At 33.4% G+C, this 27,408-nt stretch overlaps 3 protein-coding genes across 5 annotated transcripts in view; 2 read left to right on the forward strand and 1 right to left on the reverse strand.

The window, feature by feature from the left end:
• LOC128184852 (elongation factor 1-delta-like) overlaps positions 1-5,947 on the forward strand; it is an 18,098-nt gene extending 12,151 nt beyond the window's left edge. The window contains exons 9-10 of the mRNA XM_052854585.1: positions 27-249; positions 2,588-5,947. Coding sequence (XP_052710545.1) covers positions 27-249; positions 2,588-3,530 — 1,166 coding nt within the window. The 3' untranslated portion in view covers positions 3,531-5,947. The remainder of the gene's footprint in view (positions 1-26; positions 250-2,587) is intronic.
• On the reverse strand, positions 5,167-21,576 carry LOC128184572 (nucleobindin-2-like). 3 transcript variants are annotated; one of them, XM_052854292.1, is made up of 12 exons: positions 21,447-21,576; positions 21,036-21,183; positions 20,407-20,514; positions 19,841-19,967; positions 18,887-18,981; positions 18,340-18,525; positions 17,873-17,963; positions 10,368-10,426; positions 9,503-9,685; positions 8,906-9,031; positions 8,249-8,590; positions 5,167-7,401 (listed from the first exon to the last, which is right to left on the reverse strand). In XM_052854292.1, the coding sequence occupies exons 2-12, from the start codon at positions 21,144-21,146 to the stop codon at positions 7,066-7,068; spliced, it is 1,764 nt and encodes a 587-aa protein (XP_052710252.1). In that variant the 5' UTR covers positions 21,147-21,183; positions 21,447-21,576; the 3' UTR covers positions 5,167-7,065. The 3 variants fall into 3 exon arrangements, with proteins under 3 accessions (XP_052710252.1, XP_052710181.1, XP_052710106.1); XM_052854221.1 differs by lacking the exon at positions 17,873-17,963 and adding an exon at positions 17,715-17,805 and having other exon boundaries at positions 19,805-19,967; XM_052854146.1 differs by having other exon boundaries at positions 19,805-19,967.
• On the forward strand, positions 21,568-27,408 carry LOC128184773 (3-ketoacyl-CoA thiolase, mitochondrial-like). Its single transcript, XM_052854393.1, has 11 exons — positions 21,568-21,700; positions 23,450-23,625; positions 24,175-24,306; positions 24,464-24,580; positions 24,994-25,141; positions 25,266-25,325; positions 25,555-25,670; positions 25,768-25,870; positions 26,264-26,361; positions 26,676-26,830; positions 27,039-27,408. Exons 1-11 carry the CDS (start codon positions 21,685-21,687, stop codon positions 27,118-27,120), a joined length of 1,203 nt encoding a protein of 400 aa, XP_052710353.1. The 5' UTR covers positions 21,568-21,684; the 3' UTR covers positions 27,121-27,408.

Here is a 27,408-nt window from a genome sequence, read left to right on the forward strand (position 1 = left end):
AAAAGAGGAAAACGTTCTTTGATAAGAGAGACCGAGAATGGATACACTGTCGGGTCCTTCGGGGGTGTCGTTGAAAAGACTGAATATAAAGAACAATTTGGCGGATTTGTATTTGAAGAAGCAGGTAGATCAGTATAAGAGAGAGAAGACTTTCAGTATTTCTCACATCGACAGAGACAGGTTCGACACGAGGGATTTCTTGAAACAAGTCCAGAAGATCGAGTCGGATGATAACCACGCCGCTGTCACGTAAGTTCCTAAAGTATCAATCCCTGTCAAAATTTAATTTTTACATAAGATCCTAAAGAACCCTTCACTGTCACATAAAGTCCTAAAGAATCACTAGCTGTCACGTATGTAGAGTTATTCACTGTCGCTTAAGTTCCCATCATGCAATTCCTTCACTTTCACGTAAGCAGTTTCCACCGATTTCGTCACTCTTAGTTGCCACGTAAGTTCCCATTGATTTATTCACTGTCAAGTAAGTTCCCATTGATTTCTTCACTGTCGCGTAAGTTCCCATCGACTCCGTCACTGTCTCACAGCACGTAAGTTTCCATCGATTCCTTCACTGTCTCGCTGTCACGTAAGTTTCCATCGACTCCTTCACTGTCTCGCTGTCACGTAAGTTTCAATCAACTCCTTCACTGTCTCGCTGTCACGAAAGTTTCTATTGACTCCTTCACTGTCTCGCTGTCACGTAAGTTACCATCAACTCCGTCAGTGTTTCGCTGTCACGTAAGTTTCAATCAACTCCTTCACTGTCTCGCTGTCACGTAAGTTTCCACTGACTTCTTCACTGTCTCGCTGTCACGTAAGTTCCCACTGATTTCTTCACTGTCGCGTAAGTTTCCATCGACTCCGTCACTGTCTCACTGTCACGTAAGTTTCAATCAACTCCTTCACTGTCTCGCTTTCACGTACGTTACCATCGACTCCGTCACTGTCTCGCTTTCACGTACGTTACCATCGACTCCGTCACTGTCTCGCTGTCACGTAAGTTTCAATTAACTCCATCACTATCTCGCTGTCACGTAAGCCTTCACTGTCTCGCTGTCACGTAAGTTTTCATCGACTCCTTAATTCTCACTTTGTCACGTAAGTTCTTAAAGAATCCTTCACTGCCACGCTGTTACATGTACGTAAGTCCCCTCGATTCCTTCAATTTTATTTAAGCTGTTCCCTTAGATTTCGTCACTGTCAGGCTACCACTTAAGTTCTTTTGATCCTTCGCTGTCACTAATGTTTCTAAAATAGAATCCGGCCAACAATAGATCCAACAGAATTTTTAAAGTAACGTATGCTCTTATCAAACCCATACATATTGTAAGTTCCCTGATATTATAATTCACTGTCACGTTATTAACTTTCACGTTATTAACTTTTAAATTCTTACAGAATCATTCACGTTCACAAAGTCACGCAAGTCCCTATCCATTTATTCGCTATCGCGTATTTTTTCTATAACCCTTCTCTGCTACGCTCTCAGGTAAGTTCCTATTAAACCATTTGCGGTCACCAATTCCATTTTACTTCAGTAACTGTTGTGCCAGCCTCGCGTAAGTCTCTATCAAATTCTTCGCTGTCATGCATTTTTGTAATATACCAACCTTCGCTGACATGATGTCACGTGAAGTTATGTATTATCCGTCACTGTCACGCCGTTAAGTAAGTTCCTAGAGAATCCTTCACTGTCACATATACCCCTTTATCATCATTTGCCGTCAGCTCTTGCAGAATTTGTCACTTATACCTATTGTATCGAACCTTTCATGGTTTTTTAATGTATAACTTGTGCGACTTGTTGAAATTCATCTATGACAATATTTTTGTTTTCCTTTAAAGAAAATTTATTCGTTATTTTACAACAACAAATAATTTTGTTGCTTTAGAATTTTGAATCGCGTTATTTGATACTTGGACAAATTTTGTATTGGAATTAGTAGCAAGTTTGAAATTATTTTGACATTTTATTTACTGTGTAAGATAAGTTGTGAACTTTTTTTTCATAACTCTTTCAAATTTTTTTTTGGTCATGCAATTTAAGCCGCCATGAAATCGGTTACGAATTACAAATAAAACTGTTTTTCACGTCGTAAGTATTATAAAAAAACGTGTTTTGAATCGGTTTGAGGGTTAAATGTCAAGAGGGTAGGGATAATGTATGTAATAGCCCCAATCTGACTTTAGTCTTGGTCTTAGTAATAAGTTGTTTTGTAAGAGTTGTTTACAAGATACATTGTATTTCGTGGTTTTAGAGGAAGGGTAGCTAGTAATCCACCACTGACCTCGGGGATCTTGCAAATATACAACAAATATTTTATAGACACCTATATGAGATACCCCGGTGTTATGAGATATATTAAGTTAAAATTAACAAGTGGGCTTTGGGATAATCCCGTGACAATGGCCGGTTGAATTTACCCAATTACTTGTAAAATAGACAAGTGTTACTCTGAAATGATCTCTTATAAAAGATGGAAAGCTTTAACATATTTTCGATTTTCATAGTAAATTGGCATGCCAAACATGCACACTCTGAGTCTTTAATGATTATTTACATCAGATTGTTTAAAATGTTTTACAGATACCTGGGACGGGAACCGAATCCTGGCTACAAGGAACGACTCTCTAAGATCAAAGGATCAATAGAGTCCTTACCAACAGCCGAATCCTCAACTCCAGCCCCAGTTACAACCCCAGCCCTAGCTAAGACTATTGTTGACAATGTCATCAAGGAAGAGCCATTGCAGCCATCCTGTGGTCCCTTTGTCAGTATCAAACCTTCCACAGTACCGACAACACAACGAAAACCAGAGGCACCGTCAAAGAATCCTACCATGCCAGAAATAAAGATATCTTGCCCATCTCCTGCGGGCAAAGAGGTGCAGAATGAACCGAAACCGGTTCAACGGCCGGGAACGTTGCCTCTTCTTGGGACAACTTTGACTAACAGGAGAGGGTCTGTGTATCTACAAATCGCGGCTGTTTTAAGTAGCCCGGATGACGCTAGTGTGTCGTCTGATGACTTGGAATCCGACGAGGAGGAAACTCCGAAGAAATCGAAGACTATTTCGTCTCGAAGAAAATCCTTCATGGCATGGATCACGGAGAAGAAAAAGGTCTTTCCCGCCCTTAAACAGGCGGGTAAAACGTCAGAGGCGGAGATCCGTAGACAGTCGTTTTTCTCGTGGGTAGAATCCAGAGAGAGGGAGAAAGAGAGGGCTCGGCAACTCGCTCTTGAAGAAGTAGACGAATTCGACGATTTTAGTGAAAATTTGGACACGAAAATACAACCTCGAGTTTCTAGTTTAAAACGCAGTGAAAGTTTAAACATCAACCCATTCAAAGCAAAAGCGAGACAGTTAATGACAAGTTTTCGTTTTATTCGCAAAGAACCCCTTGATGTAAGGCTGAAAAAGTTTTACGCAAAACTGGAAGAAGTCAAACGGCGAGATGCCATGGCTTTGCGGGTGTTGAGTAGGAATGGGTGTAGAAGTGTGCAAGATATTCGAAGTCCCCATGTCTGATCGACTCATTTTTTTTTTGCTTCAAAACACACGTTTTATTTTGTTCTTGTGTGAAACCAAACCAAGAAACAGAGGAACGGCATGTTCAGCAGAACAAGGTTGCGCATTTCGTTTTTGCATTGCGAGGTATGGAATTCTGGCGAGCTCTTGCGGTTTATGACATCTCTGAATTACCTTAAACGAGTCGTCCCCCCTGATCTTGGTCTTTCGGTTGCCGTTCCTTTCAGCTATCACAATGGTGCTTCTCATGAAAATTCGAAGGGAAGCATCGAATTTGTCGAGAAGTATCACAGTCGTTTTACATATCTTTTTAAAATTACAATTCAGTTTATGTGATGTGCATTGGATTTCACAGTGGATTCATACATTTACTTTGGACAGTTTCAAACTCAGTTCTATATATAACTAATATAAGTATCATAATGATATTTTTATAACATATTGTTATACAAACGTAGAAGGGTATTAAATTAATTTTCTGATATTACATATTTACACATGTATGTAAAAATACAGTCTTAACTTATTATGGAAAAAAACTTTTTTCTTTTTATAGAAAAGGGTTTTTATTTCACTAACAATTGTCAAACTTTAAGGGTCATCATTCGTGTCGCTTAGTACTACATGTATTATTAGTTAGAAAGTACATTTTTCTGTATTCTAAAAAATATATAAACGTCAAGTGTTGTGGACAAAGTGTCTCGGTATCCCAGTGTGGAAAGCGGAAAATATGTACACTTTTCCCCCTGAGCGGGTGTTCGAATCATACTTGAGGATGTTCCCATAAAGTTAATTTTGCGCTTGTACTCCTTAAATTAAACATTCATTTTTTGTTGCTAACATCTACTTCTAAATCCCAAAAGAAAATAAAAAACGACAAAAAACTACATGTTTATACCCTGTAATGTCAATGGATAACGCGCTGGTACCAGAATCGAACCGTGGAATCATCATTGTTCGTGGGGGGCCAATGTTCGTGGCTAACACTTGCCCACGAATTTACACCACGAGTGTATATAAAAGCATTGGTTTAGTATTTAATAACGAAATAGCACTACTAATGAAATTACGTCCCCACGAACCAGGAAACTTTTAGATACCCAGGAACATTGATCCATGACGAATAAAAATGATTCCACAGTTTTGAATTATGCTGTAATTATTTTGAAAAATTAGATATACATGTATAAAGGAATAAAGTAATAATATTTTTATCGTTAATAAAAACGAATATGTCTTCGTGATCCACTATCAAATATTTATAATTTACATCTTTTATTCTAAATGCATGAATAGCTGCCATTACACGCATCTGTCATTTACTTAACTGGCACAGTCATTAACTGACACTACCATTAACTGACACTGCCATTATCTGACACTACTTATAACTGACAATGTCATTAACTGACACTGCCATTATCAGACAGTCATTAACTGCCACTACCATTAACTGACAATGTCATTATATGCAAACGCCATGCACAAAACTACTGAAGCTATTTGTACTGAATCATTCACCTAAATGCTTAAATGAATTCATATTTTAAATTTTAATATTTTTTATTTTTGTTGTTGATGTTATCATAACACGTTCCTGAACTCTTGATAAAAGAAAAACCCAAACAAATACAGATTAAATTATTCATTTTTATTTATAATTCCATAAACCAAAGCCTTATGGTTCAACCACCCTGTGATTTCGATGAAGACTGGACATCGTAGATATGAACTGTTGAGAATCCCATTACGATGAGTGGGACTGATTTCTTTATAACGGAAGGAATTCAAGACAAATATGCATGCACAGCAACAATACACACGACACTTGTCCAGAAAAAAAATGATTTTTTGTTTATAAATTATGGGAAAAAAATTACAAACTGCATTCCCTGGACATGTTATAAAGCCCTAGAGAATTTCATTATCAACATTTTTAGAATAATACAAAAAATCCATAATGCCAAAAAATTCAGATTAAAAACGAAAAGATGTAGCTAGGTTTTAAGGTATGGAATGTGGGAAGAACAAATTGACAGAGTATCACAATACAACAAGGTAGACATTTTGAGAAAAAAAAATTACGGAGATCAAAATCTACTTGCTAATAAGTAATTTAACAATTAAATTAAATTATTCTAAAAAGATTTCATTGACTTCTCACTTAAGTAAATCAGAATTAAGAAAAAAAATCCACCACAATTTGAAAATTTCAAGATAAACTACAATGAGTGAATAAAATATTAACAATCAATGGAAAATGAACTGAGAGATAAAATCTGATGTATACATAAAAAAAATCAATTTCTCTATTATCATTAGCCATATACAGTGTACTTATGAACATGTTACACTAGAAAACAATTAAAACAAACAAGTAGATTGTAACATAATCCACAATATATGTAACAAACAAAAATAGGACAAAACAATGTGGATAATATATCTTCATTCTCTACAAAATACGACAAAATATCTACGTTACACGTATTCTCTCCATAAATAAACAAATGAAAAAATAATTTTAGTTACTAGCGGGATACATCTACATGCGTATGCATGTGCTACCATTTCCATTATGGTTTAAAAAGGGGGAATATCTATAGCATTTATGTTCTTGTTCATAATACATATACATAATTTAATTGAAAATCAAATTTTCTGGCACATCTAATGTAAAATTTGATATCATTTAAAGTAAAAAAAAAACCACATAAAAATATTAAAGATTAATCAACAATCAGAGAGATAAGATATGCACTGCTATAACTTGGCAACCATTTATATCTAACTTTGATATTTTTCTAAAACAATATATTAATTATGGAAGCTATTGCTTCTTTGCACCATAAAGATTAAGCAAATAGTATTTACATGGTTATTTTCAACCCATGTAATTTTTGCTCGTCTACACTAGCGCCTTGTTTCGCCCCGTCTTGAATTCACCTACAGTTGTTTAAAGGGAGATTATTTTCGACATTGGAAATACACCCCTCTTAAATTCGCTTGCTGGCAAAAAGGGCAAAAATAAAACAATGGCGAATACTTCCCTGTATACAGTATATCAGCACAAATAATGTATGACTAGATCTATAGCATGATTTAACTCTGTGCAACCATCTTTGGCACTCTATACAAGTACATTTTACCCAATTGAAATATAAATGTTTTTTTTATACTTGCACCTTATGCATTACATACATTATAAATTTTGTTTTTTTTTGCATTAAATTATAACTAAATCTTAATTATTTCATAACCAAATACTGTTATCTCATAACAATTCAACTAAGGTTTCTGCTCTTGGTACTTAAAAAAATAAATGTACATACAGACACACTGAATAATGTAGGTGGTCATATTTCGCTAACATAGCACCATACACTCTTAGTGCATTCCTAAAATGCTTGAATATTTTGTTCTGGTGATATCTTAAAGAAACATTTATACAAAATTAATCCAGATGTAATAAGTCTTTGATCATTTTTGGAATAAAATTAAAGCCAATCAAAGCTGTGAGATCACCCTGGGCATTCTAAGCAACAGGCTTCTGATCATGTCCTTGTTGTTGCTGTGCCTGTCCTTGTTGCTGTTGTTGCTGTCCTTGTTGTTGCTGACCTTGACCTGGAACCTGTCCAGTCTGTTGAGGTTGTCCTTGTTGAACTGGAACTTGTCCTTGAACTGGAACTTGTCCTTGAACTGGAACTTGTCCTTGAACTGGAACTTGTCGTTGAGGAACATCTCGTTGAACTGGAACTTGCCCTTGAACTGGAACTTGCCCTTGAACTGGAACTTGTCCTTGAACTGGAACTTGTCCTTGACCTGCTTGTGCTGGTGGCTGACCAGCTTGCTGAGTCTGTCCTACTGGAGGCTGTAAAAACATCATCAGTCTATCACATCTACTTCAAGATTAATCTTCTATCATTTACTCATCTCTGTTCATATGCTATAATATGCTAAACTTAACTTCAATTGCAATACACTATTAGATTAATACACTATTAGATTATGGTCATTAACAAAATAGATCGTTTTTTTAAGATTTGTTAATTATCTAAGAATAATTCAATAAACTGTGTCAAAGCTTTCAAATTCAATTTCTAAACAGAGGCTTAAAGATCTCCGAACCTTAGCAATTTTAGATAACTCTTTTTATTTGTACCATAAATCTGCCTTTTAGGTAGACAAATTTAATTAGTCTTGTACTTTTAATATCATGCTTAGGTATTCAACAAGCTGTTTGGCTTAGTGGCTCCACAGAGACCTACTATATAAAGGTAAATGGGTTCAAGCCACCCATACACCATTTTTGTTTTCTAATTTGATCTCAACTTGTAGATTTATTCTCTTATATCCATTATTGCCAAAATTGTATTAATTTTATAAAATGCAAGGATACCATCCAAAAAATTCTTTTTATTTTATTTATAAAGTTTGAAAAATAAATAACATTTTTATGATGGAAAGAATACTTTGAGGCTGAGGATGGGGAACCTTGAATAGCTACCATTAGGGCACATAATTTAATTTTTTCATATCTTTTGTAAATATATGTTATGATACAATTTTCCATTCCATTCTCTGGGCATTGAAACTGGTTTTTTTTTTTCAAACAAGGAAGAAAAATGCAAGTACTAGTAAGTAACAAAATGAGCACACCTAATGTATATATCAATTTAAAAGTGGAATAAAAAAAATTTCAAGAGTTATCTTCTAACCTGTCCTCCAGTCGCCTGTTGCTGTGCACTGAATTGAGCCTGCTGCTGTGCATGAGCTTGTTGCTGAGCCTGGAGTTGAGCCTGTTGCTCAGCATGGAATTGGGCTTGTTGCTGTGCATGAAGCTGAGCTTGTTGTTGTTGAGCATGGAACTGGGCTTGTTGTTGCTGTGCATGGAATTGTGCTTGCTGTTGTTGCATGGCAGCAACCTGGTCAGGATGTAACTGTTGGGGCATTCCACCTTGCGGGTGCATTCCACCTTGAGGTGGCATTCCTCCCTGTGGATGGAATCCACCTTGTTGCATTTGCATTTGTTGCACATTTCCAGGATGAGGGGGCTGGTTCTATAAGAGTGAAGGTATAGGGGATTAATGAGAGGTTCAGTCAAAGCAGGGAGAAAATTACCTTCTTTTTTGGAATGAAGTGGACAAACAAGTTATTATTGAACCAGTCCATAACTATATCCTTCTACAAACCAAAATAACATAGAAAAGAAATTCAGAGTCATGATTCACTATTTCCAAAGCAGATTCTGTTTTTATACCTCTGCCAAATTCCCACCCTTAAAAATAAAATAAACAAACCAAAAGACATAGTGAAAATGAAACTGCCGAGATTAATATTTTAAAGTTACATAGAGAGTTATGATTTTTACTCACCACAAGTCCTGGCTGGGCGTGGCTGTTAAAGGCCCCCTGCTGCCTCCTCCTCTCTTCCTCCTCCATCAGCATCCTCTCATATTCCTTCAGCTCCTCCTCAGTGTATTGCTCCTCATTTTCTAAAGTCTGTGGTATAATATCAATACATTAAAAAGAACCACTTGTCATTTTTGTGTACAAAATAAAATGGTTAGAATTTTTCTTTTTAGTAGGTACTCATTTAAAGAAATGATTTGCAGGAAAAAAGTCAAATATTTTATTTTCAATAACCTCTTAAATTTATAAAATTTCACATCAATATGTACATGTGTCCCATTTTCATTTTCCTTCATAAACATACACAAAGCAGGTTTTGTTTAACTTACATTCTCTAGCTTTAAATATAAATTTTTCTATCTATGTTTACATTTTTCATTTTTTTCACTTTTAATCATAGTATTTTCAAAACAAATTTTAAAGGTATACACAAGTTTCACATTGAATTTATTGGGTTTTTTTTCCCTTAAGTCTGTCATTCTTTACTTGCTACTATAAATGAAAGAATAAGAAGCACAAAATTGAGACAGACACTGAACTCTGAAGTAAAAAGGCCCTTACATCCCAGCCCTCATCCTTGTTGAACTCGTCCGACTTGGTGTACTGCATGAACTCGTCCATGCTGACCAGCTTGTCTCCGTCCTTGTCTAGCTCCTTCATTACGTGCTCTCTCATGCGCGACATTTCCTCATATCTCTCCTCCATGTCGTCTTCAGGGTTATTGGGGTCATACACTTGGTCAAGCTGTAAAGATAACAGATATTTATAGGTAATCTTGCACATTTGACGTCATTTTTGGGGGTATTTTTATCACCTGTACTGTGAATATTATCAGCATGTATAATGATTGTTAGAAAAAATTGCTTCATCTGTATCACATAAGACCTGTACATTGAAAAAAAAATTGCAAATTAATTCAGCATGGCACAATTTGATCTGAGGAATTTATTTCATTTTGTTAGTAATTCAAAAAATATTTTTGCAAAACCTATACCTACTGTAAATTCCTAATTAAACGCGAGCAATTAATATCCGCATAAAATTGCGAGAAGCCCATCTCGCGAATTTTTAAAATCTCGCTTTTAATTTTCAAACATATGTAAACTACATGAAACTCTGATAAAATTTCGACATTTGCGATTTAATGTTCTCGCGATTTGATGGAAAACCATTGAATCGCGGAATTAAGTACTCGCATAAAATAAGGAATCTACAGTATACAATCTGATGCCATTTTGCACATGACCACAAACTCATCTATTTTAAATCTTAATGAAAATTTTGAAGTATTGTTGAAAAAAAAATATTTTGAAGTATTATTGAAAAAAAGGATATACTTGTATGCACTAAATTTAATTTAAGAGCTGGCTAAAATTAAGTCAAATCCAGTATCGCACACTGAGCAAAAAAAAAAGGGTGTGCTTACTTCTTTTTGAAACAGTGCTTCTATTTCTTCTTCATCAAGTAATTTGTTTCCATCAAGATCTACAGTGAAAAAGTTTTGAATCAACTTCATGTACATTGTATAATTGCAAGGTCAATATAATTAATCCTAAACCAACTAATTCAAACAATATCACTGTGCTGTCATGCACTTCAAATATATCAATACATGTGCTAAATTCATTTCCCCAAGTGCTGTCATAGATCTGTATATATAGGCAAAGCTAACAAAAATGCACAATTCAAACACTTGTACAGGTATATACAGTACATGTTCTAGCAGACATGGCATTGTCCTTATACAAAAATAAACAAGCATTGATTTCATTATGAATAATCATGTTATTGCTGACTTAAATTGAGATTAAGTTCAATTATACATTGCAGTTCTAATCTAACACTGAACCCCCCCCCCCCCAAAAAAAAACAACTCACTGCTGAAGAGAATTCTATGGTGAACTATAATTTACATGCAGGTAACAATTTGTTTTGTTATACTTTCATGTTAAATACTGAAATCTGATTGGCTAAGACGCAGTTAATAATATTTACTATTACCCTCAGCGTTAGCAACGCACTTGGCAACGGGTAACATTAAAAAATGTTACATGCGCGAAAATTATGCGCGTACGGTTCGCTGTAGAATTCACGTTATTCCTATATAAAAGCAGTAAAAATTTCTTAAAAATTTTAAAAAAGACATTCAGTATAACAAAATAAATAGTGCCTGTTTGGGAGGATAACAGTTGAAATTGACACCCCTCGAAAACCATTGTCAACCTCCGCTTCGCGTCGGTTGACAATGGTTTTCTCGGGGTGTCAATTTCAACTGTTACCCTCCCAAACAGGCACTATTTATATAGTGTTACCCGTTGCAAAATGTATTGCTGATGCTGAGGGTAATAGACCGTATTATAGCCTGCATCTAAACCAATCAGATTTCAGTATTTAACATGAAAGTATAATAAACATAAGATACAGAATATAAAGCAACATATAACAGTGCATAATTCTGGTTTTAAATGCTTCATAAACCCTGTTAAGAAAATCAAGAATTTTATAAATGTAATTATAACGTTTTATCAAAAAGGTGCAAAACTAAAATAAGTTTAAAAATTAGATTACTGTATATATTAGGGGAATTTGGGTTTAGGTTTGGTGGGGTTATTTCTTGAATCAGAAATACCAGTTATTCAAACAAAACAAGAAAAAATTAGCATATCATTGAAATAGCATGAATGTCTTGATTTGACATTTGGAATACACAGCATTTTTTATAAAGGTTAAAAAGCCAATCTATCTCTACTCAATAGAATTTACAATATTTATTCAACAAAAATGTGAACCTACTGTAAAGTTCACAACCTTGCTAATCTATAATTCGAGGGGGGAGAGAGGGAATGCAAACTTTTTCTATTAATAAATGAAATATGAAAAAATAACATTTTAAAAACATACTGTTAAATAAAGTCAACAAAAATTGCATTTGCGCAAGCATAAAACTTTTTTTTTTTTTTTTTTTTTTTTTTTGTAGATTTTATTTTTTCTTGTCATTAAATACAACATATAAACAACATTTTATCAATCAAAATATAATAGATGCGATAATAATGATAGTATTAGCATTGACAAAAGTAGCCACAGAATATGTGCTGGTAATAATATAAAATATCTAAATTAGGTCGTATGCATACATCTTTATGAAATGATAGACATTTTCTTTTTTAAGTTACATTTTACGGTACATGTATATTGCTTTAAAAAAAAAGAAAATAGTGGTAATAATAATAAAAATAATAATAGGGTTTATCACCGAGTACTACTAAATAAATTTGAAGAATTCTAACAGTAAATGTAGATATATGCTGTCTATAGGGATCACCACTTCTTCGTTACAGTTCATTCACATACCCTATAGACAGCGCTACTGGAGGACTGGTTTCCTCTCAGTAGATATTTTATCTATAAATGTATAATTTTATATAACACAAAGTTACATATAGTAGTATTTTACAACATACGAGCAAAATCAGTGATATAACTTGCTCTAGATTTGTACTTCAAACGTAAAACAGATGCGTAATTTAACAGAGATAATTTGATATGCGTCTTAAGACCTTCTTCGTTTTCATCTATTTTTTCTAATCTACAATACATTTTATACTTATATATTCTCAATGCTATTAAGGATATTAAAAAATTTAATGTTGCAGTTTTTCTATTGTTTTCTAAGTAAAAACCTATAATAATATGTTTCCATTTAACATCAAAAGAAAGAAAATCACTTAATAACCTCCATATCAATAGCACATTTTTACATTCATAAATCAAATGATAACTTGTTTCCATCTTGTTACACATCCTGCACTCTGGTTTCACATCTACCTTCCATTTACATAAATATGCATTATTACACAATATATTATTAAGCAGTCGGTAATTGAAGTCAGATAATTGTTTATCTTCAACTTCTAAAATTTTACAGACATATATTTTTTCCCATTGTTGAGTATCGTGAATTTCAAACTCCTTCGATAGTTTTGTCTGGTAGCAAGGTTTTGTAAACTTCTTCTTTATAAAATTTTTGTAAAAAAAATTACATTTTTTTCCATACAAGTTATCATAGCCAGTTTGAAAATAAAAATCTAAACCAATTTTCTTATCCACAAATTTTGTATTTGCAAAATCATATTTTCTCACCACTGATTTTAGCACAGAAATAATAGTCTTATATTCACATAACCAATTAGATCTATCTTTCAAAACATTGGTTAAACTTTCTAAAGTTCGAATTTTTCCATTATTATCCAGTATATCTTTCACAAATAGGATGCCACTTTTAACCCAATTTTCAAAAAATAATACATTTCCTTTGTATCGCATATTACAATTGTTCCATATCGGCTGTCGTACTATATCGACATTTGACATTGCATCTAATCGGGAAATTTTACATTCATTTAGAGAACAAAGTATTTCTTTATAGAACAGTGGAAATTTTAGATTGTCTACGTTACTCGAAAATTGCAAAACATACATCACATCTATATTATATTTGTTACAAAAACCGTTCAGTATATTGTACAGAACTCCTTTTGATTTCAATATTCTTGGTAACCAGGCCGCTTTTAAAGCTTTGAGTTTACTTTCTACATCAATGATACCCAGACCACCATTTCTTACATCGCCGATAAGAGTATTGCGTTTTATTCTTTCTGATTTATTCCATACGAAATTAAATATGAGACGTTGAATTTTCTTTAAGAATTCCTTCCCTGGGAGGCATAAAATAGACGCTACGTATATAAGTTTTGATATAGCTAGTGTGTTAATTATACAAGACTTTCCAAATAATGTTAATTTTCTGCGTTTCCATGATTCAAACAGTTTTTCCATATCATTATATATTTTCATCCAGTTTTTGTTGTAACATTCCTCTTTGTCATGCCCTATATATATACCAAGACACTTTACAGTATTATCAGCTACTTTTATTCCATTAATTTCTGTAAGTGTGTTTTTTAGTCCACCTAGCAATAAAAATTCCGTTTTATTAACATTTATTTTGGATCCTGCGTGATCACAGAATTCGTGTACTATTTTCATAGTGTTTATAAAAGAAATATCATCTCTTACAGTTATTGTCAAATCGTCTGCGTGCTGAACACTTTTAATTTCATTTGAGTTTATGTTAATACCTTTGATGTTTGGATCAATTTTAATTTTCATTGCTAAAATTTCAGCTACAAAGAGATATAAGAGTGCCGATATAGGACAACCCTGTCTAATGCCACGTGACATATTACATGTTTTAGATAGCCAACCATTATTTTTCATTTTAAATGTTGGATTCCTATATAAGATTTCCACCCATTTCATAAAATTATTACCAACATTGTATTTTTCTAATACTTTAAATAAAAAATTCCATTCGACAGAATCAAAAGCTTTTTCAAAATCTAAGAACAGTAGTATACCATCTTCATTTTCTGCATTACAATACTCAAAAATATCTAGAATAAGCCTAGCGTTTTCCCCAATATATCTCCCTTTCACATAAGCCGTTTGGTTTTCATTAATTATTTTTGATAAAACATTTTGCAATCTTTTAGCAAATACAAATGCAATAATTTTATAGTCAGTGTTGGTGAGACTGATCGGCCTGTAATTTTTTAATAGGTTTCTTTCACCCTTCTTAAACAAAAGAGATACTATGGATAATTTTTGGGTACTTGTTAATTCCTCCTGATCATATATTTCCTGTAAAGCTGCATAGAATAATGGCCCAATATCCGACCAAAACATTTGATAAAATTCGCTAGATATACCATCAAAGCCAGGAGATTTATCTTTTTTCATTTGAAATACTGCGTCTTTACATTCTTCGTATGAAGGGAATTTATTTAACATCTTTCTATCATCAGCGTTTATTTCTAGAACATCTATATTTGATAAATATTCAATAATATTTTCATTAGGAATGTTTTTAGAAGAATATAGACTTGTATAGAAATTTACCATTTCTCCTATTATAGAGTTTGTTTTGTTTACCGTTTCACCGGTGTGTGACTTTAGTTCTCTAATAACATTCAAAGTTTGATGATGTTTTTCTAAATTTAGAAAATACTTGGAATTTTTTTCACCATTTTCAATCCATCTCGCTTTTGATCTTATCTGTGTTCCTTTTATTTTTTCATCATAAAGTAAATTTAATCTAGCTTCGAGTGATTTCAGTTCCGCGTAGTTAAATTTTTCAGTTGGACCCGTTTCTAGTGCGTCAATTTTTCTTTCAATCAATTTTATATTATCACGAATAGACTTACATTTGTTTTTTGCAAAATATATGGAAAAATCTTTAACTTTTCGTTTTAAGAGCTCCCATCTGTCGATTGCACCTAGCGAGTTATCTAAGGTTCGAACAATATTTCTAATGTTACTTTTGTATTCTTCATTTTCGCAATATGATACATTTAATTTCCAATACCCTGGACCTCTGTTATTGTTTAAAATCTTGAGCGTAAATTTCAAAAATCTATGGTCACTCATTCTTTTACCCGAATGCGTTCCTGGGATTTTTCTTAATATAATGTTTTCAATTCTTGGAACAAAATTATTACTAATGAATACATAATCTATTCTGCTTGTAGGAACATCCCTGGCATTACACCAAGTAAAACCTTTAATATCTGGATACATTTTTTTCCAAACATCAAAAATATTTAATTGTTTAATTAAGTTATTTAAAAAACGTGAGCTTTTGTCTTGTTCATTATCTAAACGACAATTAAAATCCCCACATAATAATACATTATCACTATCCTTATGTTTATTTATAAAACTTAGAAGCTTTTTAAAAAAATCAATTCTGTTTTGATTATCGTTTGGCGCATAAATATTAACCACAGTGAATTTATAATCATTTATCTCCAAATTCAGCAGTAATTTTCTACCGTCATTGGACCTATTTACATTGTAAACTTGCACATCAATATTTTCTTTAAAAAGAATAGACACTCCTCTACTATAAGTAGAATTACTAAAAGCGTGGTATAATTTACCCCTCCATCCAAAATTATACTTTTTTTCATTTTTTTCAATAAAATGTGTTTCTTGCAAAAAAATGATATCTGTTTTTAACTCATTTAGCCATGCATAACATTTTTTTCTTTTTTCATCAGTATTCAACCCCCTTACATTTACTGATAATAATTGCAGATTTTCCATTTAAAAGGTAAACAATATTATTGAAATAATATACCGTCCATTTGTCGTTCGATGTCCTATCACAATCATGTCCATGTTCGGTCGGGTTTATCCATGTAGGCTTTGCGCGTCAGATTCGGATTCGGAATCAGAAGAGTCCCATCCGGAGAAGGAATCGGAGTCTGACTGTGCACGCATGTCTTTCAGCATTTTCACTATGTCACGTTGTTTAGAGCTCTCCTTCGGTTGCTGAGTTTGTTTCGGTCGGCTCCACTGCTCACTTTTTTTTCTCTTTCTGGATTTTTTTGCAACTTTAGCAATGATTTTGCCTAGCAAATTTTTCCCCGGCCACGCAGCTTGTTTGGTGTTTTCAGTACCAACCCTGTCAAGCCCGGAACCCCATGTATCATTGTATGTTGATTCAACGAAAATAGCATGTTTGTTAGAAGAGCGCAATTTCTCACGAAATCTTTCGACCTGCACACATTTATTTTCAACAACTTCCGTCATCACTTTTTCGCACGTGTTGTTCCACTGCTCATTGGTTTTCACTTTGTCGCCGATCCGCTTAGCTGACAGCGCATCTGTGGCGCTCTGTATTTGAGCAGCCGCATTTTGGTCACCACATCTCATCGCTTTAGCGTATTGGAACGCATGTTCCGCTGACTTATGAGTAACGCCATATAGGGTCATCTCACATTGAAAAAAATTTGAAAGGATGTTATCTTCACCGTTAAAGGCGATGATATTTTGTTGAACCTCGTAAGAATCGCACTTGCGATCTCCCGGGGTATGACCTGATTTTTTGCAAACTTTACATTTTGATTCACTTTTACAGTTTTTTCTTGTATGGTCGGTAGCCCAGCAATTTGTGCAAAGCAGGTGCTTTACAACCTTAGGTTGCCCGTAGTGAAAGATTAAGCACCTGAGACCTCCACAATAGTTGACCCTAGGCAAAGATTTACCGATAGGTAGCGGTTCTATGTAAATAAAACGGTTCCCATTCAGAACACTTGTCATCTTGTTGCTGCATAAAACTTATCGCAAAAAACACCCATAAGCTAATTAAATGAACATTCAAAAATTAAGTACCATGAAACTATATTTGCAGATTAGAAAATCAATCGAATGTACAATTTCACTTGTGTGAAACAGAAAAATTAGTTAGTTCCATCAAATACATTTGAAAATGCTGCTGGACTGAGCCACATGCAAAAATGCTTTGTTAGTTTAATTCCACCTGTATTTAAACATGCAAACCAACATCCCTTTTCATTAAAATCTAGGCCTCCACATATTTTCAATTAAAGTTTAGAGAGTTTATTAGAATTTACAGGATAGTTTTTTGGGTGGTATAGAACAATTATGGCTTTTTCACTCAAATGGCATATTTTTTTGTCCTTATTTTGGGTTTTCTATTATTTCTCCCATATGCCTGTATGGGATCCAAAATTAAATAATATTTGGCGATATAATCTTTTATATTATCTACAAAGTCAAAGTTTGTGAAATTTCAAAAACAATCTTTATAATCTAATTATTATTTTGCCAAAAAAAAGCCACAGTTTAAGTAAAGACCCACAACATTAATTGGGAAATCTACGTAGATCACATTTAAAAACGTTACCATGTTTATAGAAAAAAGTTTTGGGGTCAAAATTCTCGGGATCAAAATGGTCCTCTTTCTCCCAAACTTCTTCAAGCTGCGCTTTGCTGCCCTGTTCAAACACAAAATAAGAAAGAGCTCCAGGTTAAAAAAAGATGTGAACAAGCGGTATTATTTACCATGCTTCATGAAGAAAGTTCTAGGATTGAAAGCGTCCTTGTCTAAGTGATCGTCTTTCTCCCAGACCTCTTCCAGTTGATCCTTACTTCCCTAAAACATACAGCTTCCACAATGATACTTCTCTCACCAAGAACAAAGAGCCAGTCAGTAGAACATTTTTGGTTACTAGCTTTCACTGAAATCAAACTGTTACTGGTGGTGCTTTTAAGATGCTATACAGATATTGTTTTCAAGACATGCTGACAGAAAAACTTTTTTTTTGATAAACACAAATAATTGAGGGTAACCAGTATACCGGTAAATGGTATAATCTTATGGTGAAATAAAAATTACAGGTGCTTCAGGAGGTACCTCTGTACATCAGTATTCATTTGTCTTGATTTCATCTTAAAGTTTTTAATTCAACATCATGAATGATTCCTATATATGTACAGTACATGTACATTTTATCTATAGATAATCTTACAGGATGATGAAGTTTAGGGTGGTCCTTATGTTTCTTCTTCAGTTCATCATATTTCTGTTCTTCCTTCTTTCTCTCGTCCTCCGGTAACTCCTTCAAGTGTTCCCGTCTCTCATGTTCTTTTTCCAGTTCATAGTTTTTAAACTCCTCTCTTCTTTGCTTGTCCAACTCATCCAAATCTTTAGTTGCCTTAAAAAATAAAGAAACTGTTCAGTGCTTTTTTAAGTATTTCAATGTAAAAGGCAAATATGCTCTGCTAAACATTAATTTTTTCACTTTCAAATCTGATTAATTAAAAAGGCACCAACTATTCAAATAGAAGAAGAAACAGTAAATACTGTATGAGGAACTAAAGTAAAAGTCATGGTTAAAATGTGAATCCCAAAGAATTTAATTTCTTATAAACATTATGTTTTAGTTCTGACAAGTTTATAATTCATTTTTAGGACCAGGGAAATGAAACTGACTTTGCTGTGTGAATTATTATACATGTAAGTGTGAATATAGCTGTAATAGTGTTTCACATGTAAGGGAATTTCAGCCTTCCTACCTTTTGAATAAGTCGTTCTAAATCTTTCATTTCAAAAGAATGAGGATTTTGCACATCAACATGGTGTAAAACTGATTCATCTATTTTTTGAATTCCTGCAAAATAACCAGTAACACAAATTTAGAAATACCCTGGTAATAAATACACTAAATCCCATTAAATCTCATAGCAATTAAAATTCAGAGTAAAAAGTACAAGGTTTAGTTTTCAAACATAAATATGATACATGTACATATATTATTCAGATTATATAGCATGAAGGACAAGGAATTAATTGCATAAATATGTTGAAAATAAACAGGTGAATATCAACAAAGAAATCTGGTAAAGATTAAGGTAAATCAGTCAGTATAATTTCATTAGTCCTTTTCCTACATGTATTAATGATTATTGCTGAAAAAATCCTTGCACTATTAAATGTCAACAATATTTTTTGTGATTAATGATCATATTTTAATGTTGTTTATATGTATGTCAGATCTGGCACCTGAAGGCCACAGCAAATGTCAGATCTGGCGGCCAAGGACATGAACAAATTATGTGACATTTAATATTTTACAAGTCATCTTTCTAATAAAAAATAAATCCATGAACTTTCTCTCTCTCTCTCTCTTTCTCTCTCTCTCACACACACACACACACACACACACACATATCATGTGCATTTCTAAACTTTACTTTGATACTCTACTTATACACTAACCCTGTAGATTAAGAAGAAACTTGAAGTGCATTAAGTGAAGATATATCAATAAATCAAGTCTGACTAGTTGTTATCAAAAGCAAAACAATATAAATTGTGCTCTGTGAGTGTTTTTAACAAAGCAGGAAAGGATACAGTGTCAAAGATAGAGACAGCACTGCAAACAGCCAACTCCATACTATAGACTCAGGAAAATCTACAAGAAAGCAGCATACCTCCAAATTGAGCTACCAATTTCAATACATCCGTACCCTGCATTTGCTTCATTCTCTCTTTGGCCAATACTCTAAGTCTGTTCACTTCCTTCCTCTTGATTTCATCCAATTTTTCTCGTACATGGTGAGCTACTTTCTCCAAGTGCATGGCAATCTTACCAGACTACAATGATAAAATATTACCAGTATTTCAATTAAAGTTCAAGAGATGTGTTGTTAAATAAAAATTATTCGAACAAGATAGTGAATTTTAAGGGGGGATGGTTGCAATATTTCCTAAGGCCTAAAAAAAAAATAGTGTGTTTAGGGTAACACTGATGAAAAAATTAGGTTAGGTAAGTGGAGATTTTTTTTTATTTTATCAATTTTTTTTGCCTGAATCCTAAGAATGTTTGTTTGTTTCATATTTAAAAACGTATTTTTTATTGGAAATAAGATAAAATTCACAGTCGGATAAAATCAGGCATCTAAAAATGGTAGGATCGGGCCATTTTTGTAGGTTAGGTCGGGTTACCCGAAACACAAAACTTTTTTTTTTTAGGCCTAACCATAACTCTCTCTAATTATTAATGAAATTGTACAAAAAAGATTTTTTTTAAAACCTTAATGTCAGTGACATTTGCTTCTTCCAACTTTTTCCTGAATTCTGGGTCCTCTTCCAGTGTCATCACAACTTCTTTCAGATATCTGTCATAATGCAAGCCAGTGTCCTGCAAAAACACCAAAACAAATGTGAGAGAGAATGAAAAAAAGAGGGAAAGAGATGCCATATGGTAAAATTACTATCAATTATTCTGGCCAATGCAAGAATAATTTTCTGTGAAGAACAGATACAATTGTTTACATAGATGATACAATATATATATGCTTTAACATGTTCAATAGAACCATTTTCATTTTTGTACATCTTTTTTTTTTAAATATCATATACCTTACATTAATATTGGTAAAAAATTGTGGTGCTTGAATATTATTTAAAGCACATCCTAATCCTATAAAAATTTTTAAAATTAAATACCCAGGAACATATGGTATTGTCTTATCCTCAGAATGTAGTGTTCACATTTAATACTATTAAATAATGGGATGTTTGTAACATTTTGAAAATTTTTAGCAATAAATTTGGATACTGAATTGAAAACACTGCACATGTTTATCGATTATCTCTCAGTAAGCTGGTAAATATGATATTTGGGCATCAATCAAGGAAAAAAATATTTTGAATTCATACTTGGTCCTCTTTTCCCTCTTCTGGCTTTGGCGTTGGATTCTGATTCACAGGGGGGCAAACTATTCCTTGAATCACAAAACACACCACAAACACATACAATATGTGTCTCATGGTGATTTAAGTTTCGTTTCTGTTATTGTATATAGAGCTGGAAAGAAATGAGGGAGAAATGACAATATGTTGTATAAAAATTCTACTTAAATCAGTTTTCAGTCAGTTTTTTCAAAACGTAAGCCTATCGTTTCTTTGATTTATCGAAACATTTAGGTTCTCCAAAGCATGCAGAGGATAACAGCTGCTTAGGAACATATGTTCTTTCGAATTTACTCAGTAATATTTTTTTTAATTAAAAGCTCTTTTGAACAGACGTGAGTTATCAAGAAATATTTCCTTAGTTTTAAAATAGCTTACCTCAGTGTAGTTCCAAAGTGAGTGTCTTATCACAAAACAGTACAGAAATAAACGAATAACTGCTAAATGCTACGTGTTCTTATTTACAACCGGATATGGATAAATTACGTCAAAGAATTCAGGCGATCCCGATTGAATTAGTGAAGTGGAAATTTACATCGGGATCAATTTACCTGCCGGTGCACCTGCAGAGAGCCTTTCATCATTTTACTACAGACGACAATCAAAGGCAAAGAGAATGGTATTAACAAGAGGTTCGCTATTCATATAATTTCATTTAGTATTCTTGGAAGTAACCTTTCGAAGCTACAAAAAGTTTTTGGGTTTTTCAGTGTCACTGCACAGTTCATCTTGACAATGACATGTGGACTTTGAACTTTTTCAGTCTTTGAAGTTTATTTAACTTAACACAAAACGAGTTGTCTGAAAATAAGATGAAATATGAAAAATAAAACATCGGACAAGGTGCCCTCTATTTTAACTTTCATGCTGAGAAAATGAGTCAAATCTAATGCTGCAACTGTTAAGACCTAATGTTAGGACCTATAAATATGAATTGGCACATCTACTTTCAGAGATAGATGTTAACTTTTCAATCCACTTGCCCTTTAGGCAAATGAACTCAAACTCTGACTTGCCTGGATGTAAAAATTGGTAGCCCGAAAATTGATAAGAACTTTAAGAAGACCTCACAACATTCTCTTTTTAATTTGAGTAACTCACAAATATGATGACCAAATATACTTACTAGACTTTTTATATTGTAAGCCCTGTAACCAGTTAAAAACATTGATGGACCAGAATTTTTGGCATACAGTGCATACCATACCAGTGTCCATGTCAATTACACAGTAACCTGTAAAAGCAGACCGAAGGCCATTAAACCCCCTTTACTTTTAGTAACATGTTTTGTTTAATTTACAATGATGGTTTCTTTTCTATAGTCTGTCCCAAGATATTTATGCTGCACATTTGGGCGATTTTTAATAAAAATACACTTACCTGTGAAAGAAGTGCAATTGAAATAGTTGAAAGGGATATTTTCTAAGATAATCTCATTAACATATTATCATCTTTCACTCGGAAAAATTCACAGGAACGAAAACAGATTCCTTACGGAGATTTATAATGGGGAATGTTTACATTTTTTCTCCATTCGGAATACACTCGGAATACATCGCGCAATATTTCAACGTTATCATCCGGGCTTGCTGCAATACAAAATCTCCGTAGACATCACATTTTTTAGCATTGTATTGAAACCTGATAAGCTAACAGGGGCATTTTGACTGAGAAATCTTGGAAATTTTTCATACTTTGGATGAACATCGTTTGAATCCTGAGGTATTTATAAATATCAAACAATTAAACCAAACGTGAATCCAAAATATCTTGGGACAGAGTATACCAAATTACTATAAAGAAGACTGCATGCAAAGCATTCAAACTGCGACTGGTTTCATGATCAGGATTAAGTCATACGACAAATATCAATTCTGTGCGTAATCAAATAAGATGAAACTACATCTGACATGATACACAGTTTTTATCAAAAGAATGTAACAGAACCATAAAATAGAGGGCATTATTTATTTCAACTATCAAGATAATAAAAAGGGAATGGCTTATCTAAAATTAACACTTGGGTTTTCCGAATGCAAAGCTAATGAAAGTTTACGTTTACAAATTATTTCTGAAAGTTTAATACATGTATTTTTATTCAAATTTTTCTTTGCCCTATTGGACAAGTAAAGTAGATCTGAGATTTTACTTGCCAGGGACAATCAGACAGCCATTAATGTTGATCCCTGACTTTTAAGATATTAATTAAAATTCATTGCAAGTTTATTTGATCCGAAATTTCTCATTTGAAACATTCTTCATAAATAACAAATTTTAGTATTCAGAAGACATCTTTAGAGTAAACCGAATTATAATATTTTCATGTACATGCATGAATTCAAGCTTATTAAATTAAAGGTTAAATCTAATGTTTGTTACAGCTGTGTCCGATGTCTTCATTGTGGCAGCCAAAAGGACTGCCTTTGGAACATTTGGAGGCAAGTTTGTCAAAACCTCCCCAACAGACCTTATGATTCATGCCTCAAAAGCAGCTCTAGAGGCTGGTAAAGTCAATCCAGAAGTGGTCAACTCTGTTGTGATTGGAAATGTCATTCAGGTAAAGATTTTGATTTAAATCATAAAAAAATTAGTTATTGGATATGAAAGATTAAGCATCAACTGTGATTTGTAGTCTGACCTTTGAACAGCTATTGAACCATTAGGATTTTATTTTAATGACCACACATCTAACCCATTATCTTTATTATTGTGTCCAAAATCTTGGGATTTATTGGCTTGAAATTATTGAGAGCCTCATAGGCAATTTTCATGTTAACTTTATAGGGAAATTAACTTACGAATATTAGATGTTTAGCTTTTTGTTTCAACTTGATTTAGTTATGGAATGCCTTGTAAATGTTTGAAGGATTTTTTTTACTATTGAATAAATATGATATTATGTTGTATTGTACATGTAAATGACAGTTTTAACCTAAAATGCAGTTACTTTCAAACCATTGTACAAATATATAGGAAATTAAAACAATTAGAATTTCTATTACTGTATTGAGTATGTACCATATCAAAATCATGGCAAGTTTCATTTAGACTTAACCATATTGCAAATAAAGTGACAAGGAATATTGACCAAACTTTCTCTTAATAGGCTTCAGCCACAGATGGAATCTACATTTCTCGCCATGTGGGACTGAAGTGTGGGGTTCCAGAGGCAGTGCCAGCTCTGACCGTCAACAGACTGTGTGGGTCAGGATTCCAGGCCGTTATCAATGGAGCTCAGGTTAGAGCTGTGATAGTCCCACTTATATGTATACATGTATCTATGTATTTTGAGAGCCATTTATTGGGAAGGTTAGTTCTTCACGAAAGGTGTCATGCACATATATTTTTGTATTTTGAATGTTAGATTTTAAAAGAGGTTTTTCTATTTTTTGTAGGAGATTATGCTTGGAGAGAGTCAGATTGTCTTGTGTGGAGGTGTGGACAACATGAGCATGGCTCCTTATGCTGTCAGGGATATTCGCTTTGGAACAAGACTTGGAAAGGCACCAGAGGTGATTAAGAAGGGTCGACGGTTTTAGCCCTAATTTCCTTTAAAAAAAGTGTTGTATAAAGATATGGGAAAATTTTAAAGCTAAATTGTAACTTTTTCTCTACCATATTATAGTACAGAGCTAAAAAAAATCATATCTAAAAGAATTTAAGGTAGATGATCTGATGGCTAATTTATTGAGCACTTAACCTCTTTAACATGAGATATACATGTAACTCAGTTATTTTATGAACTTGTTTATAGATGTAACCCAAGATTGTATGTACTTGAACCATACATTTATATCAATAGGATCATCTGATTGTTTCATTATATATCAAGTTTTAAAGACTCAGTTTTTTATTTTGAAAAAAGTTCTAAGTCAAAGTTTTACCTGCAAATACCAAATTCTATCTGTTTTCACGATCTTCTTAGATGGAAGACATTCTTTGGGACAGCCTCACAGATTCCTACACTGGATTTCCCATGGCCATCACAGCTGAAAATCTGGCAGAACAATACAAAATCAGTAAGGAAGACTGTGACAAGTATGCTCTTCAAACACAACAAAGATGGAAGGCTGGTGAGTTTAAAAGAGCTTATGCCATAAATACAAGTAAAGGAAAGGTTAAACCTTTGCAAGCTTATAAATTTTAAAAAATCTATATCTATATTATATTTGTATGTGATTGTTTCATAATATATAGCTCAAGATGCTGGAGTTTTCAAAGCAGAGATTGCCCCTATCACAATGAAAGGCAAAAAAGGTGAGTGTTCAGGAAAATTCTTAATTATTTCATGTTGATGCTGTAAATTATGTAATTAATTGTATGAATTCTGAAAATTTGTTCATTTTTAAGTGTTTTACATAAATATATATATGTTACTTTTTTCATTCTTTTCATTTTCAATATGCATAGATACGGTAATTCATCTGCCTATTATGATTAAGAATAAAATTCACAGAAGTTTCTTGTTTGTGGTTTGAATTTTCAGGACCAGAAAGCTTTGAAGTAGATGAACATCCCAAGCCACAGACCACCCTTGAAGGTTTGGCAAAACTGCCAGCCATCTTCAAGAAAGGAGGAACAGTGTCTGCCGGCAATGCCTCTGTAAGTAGATAATTAGTTCTCAATCTTACCAGTATGAATATTATTAACAGCAATTTCTTGCAGGAAATATGACTGAAGTTTGCACTTTTTATGACAGGGTGTGTGTGACGGTGCTGCTGCTGTGGTGGTTGCTAGTGGTGCTGCTGTGAAGCAACACAACCTGACCCCACTCGCCCGTCTGGTTGCATATGGCATCTCTGGTAATTATGTTACTGTTGAGTGGCAGAACTTTTGATTAGGTCTTCATTGCTGTTTATATAGTTTTTCTTTTCAAAAGTTTCTAATTGAGATGAACTTGACATGCACCCATTCCCTTTATCTCTTCAGCTTTTGTTTACCTTATGCAAATGATTCCAAGTTGTTCTGATAATGGTTATTCGAAGATGTATTTTCCAAAAAAAAAAATCATATGTACCTGTTTTCCTGGTTGAACTATCAGTATTTAAACTGCAGGTACAGGTACGTTGAAAACCAACAGAGTATTCTCACACATAAACATGTCATTGATAAAACATTGCATACATGTAAATTACTTTTGCAGTATGTCTCAATTTGTTGGTAGAGTGATTGAGATTAATTTTATTTTATTATAGGTTGTGATCCAAAAGTAATGGGCATCGGACCTGCTCCTGCTTCAAGAGCTGCCTTAAAATCTGTAGGAAAGAGTATTGAAGACATGGATATTGTTGAGGTATGTAGATAAAATGCTGTTTTACTACATATCCCAGGATAATTCAACTACAATTTACCATGTGCACACTGTGATATCAACATTGTGATTTACATGGATGTGGAAACATATTGGTTATAATCATATGAGAAATCTGGATGGATAAAACTAACTTTTACTTTTTGTATGTACATAGCATTTCTGTAATTTATCACATCAATATTTTATTTTCCATGAATATGTACTTCAGAATTCAAACACTAAATGTTTAAAGTCACTGATTATGAAATTATTTGTCTATCAAATAAATTTGTAATATTTCTTATCCTACCTAGGTTAATGAAGCATTTGCTCCACAATATCTGGCAGTAAAGAAGGAATTAGGGTTAAACAATGACATCACCAACATGAATGGTGGAGCCATTGCTCTTGGACATCCATTGGCTGCCTCTGGGACCAGAATTACCGGACATCTTGCTCATGAATTACAGTAAACATTTATAGAACTTATTTTCTCTACAATTTAAAAGTTCTTAAAAGCTTTCTATTCTAATAGTCCCTTTCTCCATTTTGTTATTCAAATATTTATTAAAGCCAAGATTTCTTTATATGTTTAGGATATTTTAATAATATAAAGAAATCTCGCCTGTAAGAAATAATGGGTCCCTGCTAATTTCTCCATATTTCTCTCATTTCAGACGACAGAACAAGAAGTTGGCCCTAGGGTCAGCTTGCATTGGTGGGGGGCAGGGCATCACTGTCATTCTGGAGAAATGTTGATGGGATTAAGTTTTGGGATGCATGACTTTTGAAATCAAGTGCTATCAAAATTACATTTAAATTGACTGTGATATGTAGCAAATTGACCATAGCTCAGGATACAAAAAGAACAAAATGTGACATTTACTACAATTCTTATGAGGCTGAATTGTATATTATCCATTCACTTATACAATCAAATACTTGTAAATGCAGTGGCACTTTCATAAACCTGTTCACTCATCTGCAATGGTGGGAGGAGAGTTACCACAGCTATTGAAAAAAAATAAAAAATAAATCCAATTACAA

The sequence above is a fragment of the Crassostrea angulata genome, chromosome 1, assembly GCF_025612915.1.
Source record: "Crassostrea angulata isolate pt1a10 chromosome 1, ASM2561291v2, whole genome shotgun sequence".
NCBI lineage: Eukaryota > Metazoa > Mollusca > Bivalvia > Ostreida > Ostreidae > Magallana > Magallana angulata.